We start from the raw sequence: 2500 nt of genomic DNA, 5'->3' as shown, positions 1-2500 counted from the left end.
GGCCCGAGGCCAAGGTGCGCGCCGTCCTGAAGGAGGGAAAGATAGGTAGAAGGAGGGGAGCAATGGAGGGCGGAAGGGAGGTAAGGAGGAATGAAAATGGGAAGGAAGCGCAGGGATGAGAGAGGAGCAGAAAGGTGGAGGACGGGAGAGAGGGAAGGAAGGAGCGAGAGGAAGGGTGAGATGGAGGACGGGAGGGAAAAAAGGAAAAAGAAAAAAATCGTTCGAAAATACTTTTAGAAAGATTCCTAATCGTATTTGCTGATTCTGACCTATAGTAAAGGTCTCGATGATCTGCCTAATTCTTTTGATTTATGCTCATTATCTATTATCTTACTGACATTATGCATCTTTAGCCCCACTATTTATTTATTTTTATTTTTTTTTGGGGGGGGGGCTTTTCTCAACACCCAAAATGACTTTTATCTAAATTTATCCTTCAAATTTAATGCTTAGTGGTATCAGAATTGTTAGGAAATTCAAGCAATCTTTATTATTAATCTCGGATATGACTATTAAAAAAAAAAAAAAAAAAAAGAAAGAGAAAAACAAACAAACATGATTTTCAAAGCAGTGAGACAAAAATTAACAGCGATAGACTGGAGTCAAACGCAATACTATTGGCAAACCAGGAAGAAAGAGCGATAGAAAGAAAGAATTTAAAAGAAAGAAATCAAAAGAAAGAAAGAAAAGACAAATAATCTCAGGAACGAAGAGAGAACATTCTGGGGCTGCGAGAACCCAGCCCTGCGAGGAGCGTTTGTCCAGGATGTCGAGGGGATGTGGCCTTGGCTGTGTAAACACAACATGCACAGTATACACACTAGTACGTGTGTGTGTGTGTGTGTGTGTGTGTGTGTGTGTGTGTGTGTGTGTGTGTGTGTGTGTGTGTGTGTGTGTGTGTGTGTGTGTGTGTGTGTGTGTGCTGACACTTATCCATATATATGAGCATGCAGTTGCATACGTACTTAAATGCACGTAAGCGCATGGATACCTGTTGTGGGTGTGGATGTCCCTCGTCCAGGCGAGCGTGGGCGTGGGATTCCCGTCGGCGGAGCACTGGAGGCTGGTGTGCTCGCCCTCGCTGATCATGACGCGGTCCCGCACCCGCACGCGCTCAGGGGCGTCTGCGGGCGGCGTCGAACACAAGGGGGAAGTAAGTCCGACCGGGGGATACGAACAGATTGAAAAAAAATGTAGGGAAATGGAAAAAGGAAGAAAGAAACGGGGAAAAAGCTGAGGGTAAAGGGAAATGAAATGAAAAGAGGAAAGCGACAAGAAAAGAAATAAAAAAGAAGAAAAGTGAGAGAAAAATATGAATAAAAGAAAATAGTCATATATATATTTATTTAGACACATTCTCGCGTGATTTCGTTTTTACAATATCTTTTAGAAATGCGAGAAAATGTAGAAGATAAGGAGGATTTCCATGCAAAGCTATTAAGTAAATGCAATGTAATGTTAAAGATGGACACTAAAAATGAAGAAGAAAGGAAATAAAAGAAAAAATACGATAAGAAAAAGAAAGCAAAAAGAATACTTGAGAGGGAGAATACGCGAAGGATGCGATGACGGAGCCAGAGTTAAGAGAACAGGGAGGGGGAGGGGGGGGGGGGGGGGGGGAAGGAAGGTGGAAGGGTTGGGTGGGTGAGGATGAGGGGATGAGGATAGGGATGGGGAAGATGGGATGGGATGAATGGGGTGAGGAGGTGAGGATGGGATGAGGATAGGATGGGGAAGAGGGGGTGAGGATGAGGATGGGAGGATAGAGGATGAGGATGAGGGTGAAGGATGAGGATAGGGGGTGAGGATGGGTGAGGATGATGAGGATGAGGATGAGGATGGGATGAGGATGGGTGAGGATGAGGATGTGGATGAGGATGAAAGGGTGAGGATAGGGATGAGGATGGGAGGAGGGTGAGGAAGAGGTGGGAGGGGGGATGATGCGGATGAATTTAGGATAGGAGGATGATGAAGGGGTGGATGAGGAGGGGGGATGAGGGGGATGGGATAAGGATGAGGGGAATAGGATGAGATGGATTGATGAGTGATGAGGGTGAGGAGGGAAAAGGGGAGGAAGAGGATGGGATGATGAGCTAAAGGATTATGAGGATGAGGGTGGGTGATGAGGGTGAGGGTTGATAATGGGGTGGGGTGATGATGATGATGATGATGATGATGATGATGATGATGATGATGATGATGATGTTGATGATGGAAAAGTGATGATGAGGGGGATGGGGGGGAGGGAGGAGGAGGAGGAGGAGGAGGATGACAGGGAAGAGGAAAAGAAGGAAGAGAGGGAAGAAGAGAAAGAGATGGGAGAGCAAAAGAGGAGGAGGAGGAGAAAGAGGAGGAGAAGAGAAGAAAGAAGTAGGGAGAGGAAAGAAAAGAAAGATGAAGAGGAAGAGCGAGAAGATGAAGGATGGGGAGGCGGGGTGAGAGAGACAGGGCAGAGACACGTAACTCAGCGTCTGATCATTAGCGGGCCTGTGCTTCACGT

The 2500-nt window shown here is 46.2% G+C and overlaps 1 protein-coding gene across 1 annotated transcript in view; it reads right to left on the bottom strand.

The window, feature by feature from the left end:
• The window catches only part of LOC125032322 (nephrin-like), a 26169-nt gene that overhangs the window by 22888 nt on the left and 781 nt on the right, over window positions 1–2500 (bottom strand). Inside the window, exons 2-3 of the mRNA XM_047623418.1 lie at window positions 992–1124; window positions 1–26 (exon numbers count right to left, since the gene is read on the bottom strand). The exon at window positions 1–26 is cut by the window's left edge and continues 120 nt beyond it. Of these exons, the coding sequence (XP_047479374.1) occupies window positions 1–26; window positions 992–1124 (159 nt within the window). The remainder of the gene's footprint in view (window positions 27–991; window positions 1125–2500) is intronic.

This window comes from Penaeus chinensis, chromosome 14 (assembly GCF_019202785.1).
Source record: "Penaeus chinensis breed Huanghai No. 1 chromosome 14, ASM1920278v2, whole genome shotgun sequence".
Lineage (NCBI taxonomy): Eukaryota > Metazoa > Arthropoda > Malacostraca > Decapoda > Penaeidae > Penaeus > Penaeus chinensis.
The sequence above is the reverse complement of the archived record's forward strand: the minus strand, read 5'-3'. Positions and strand labels throughout refer to the sequence as shown.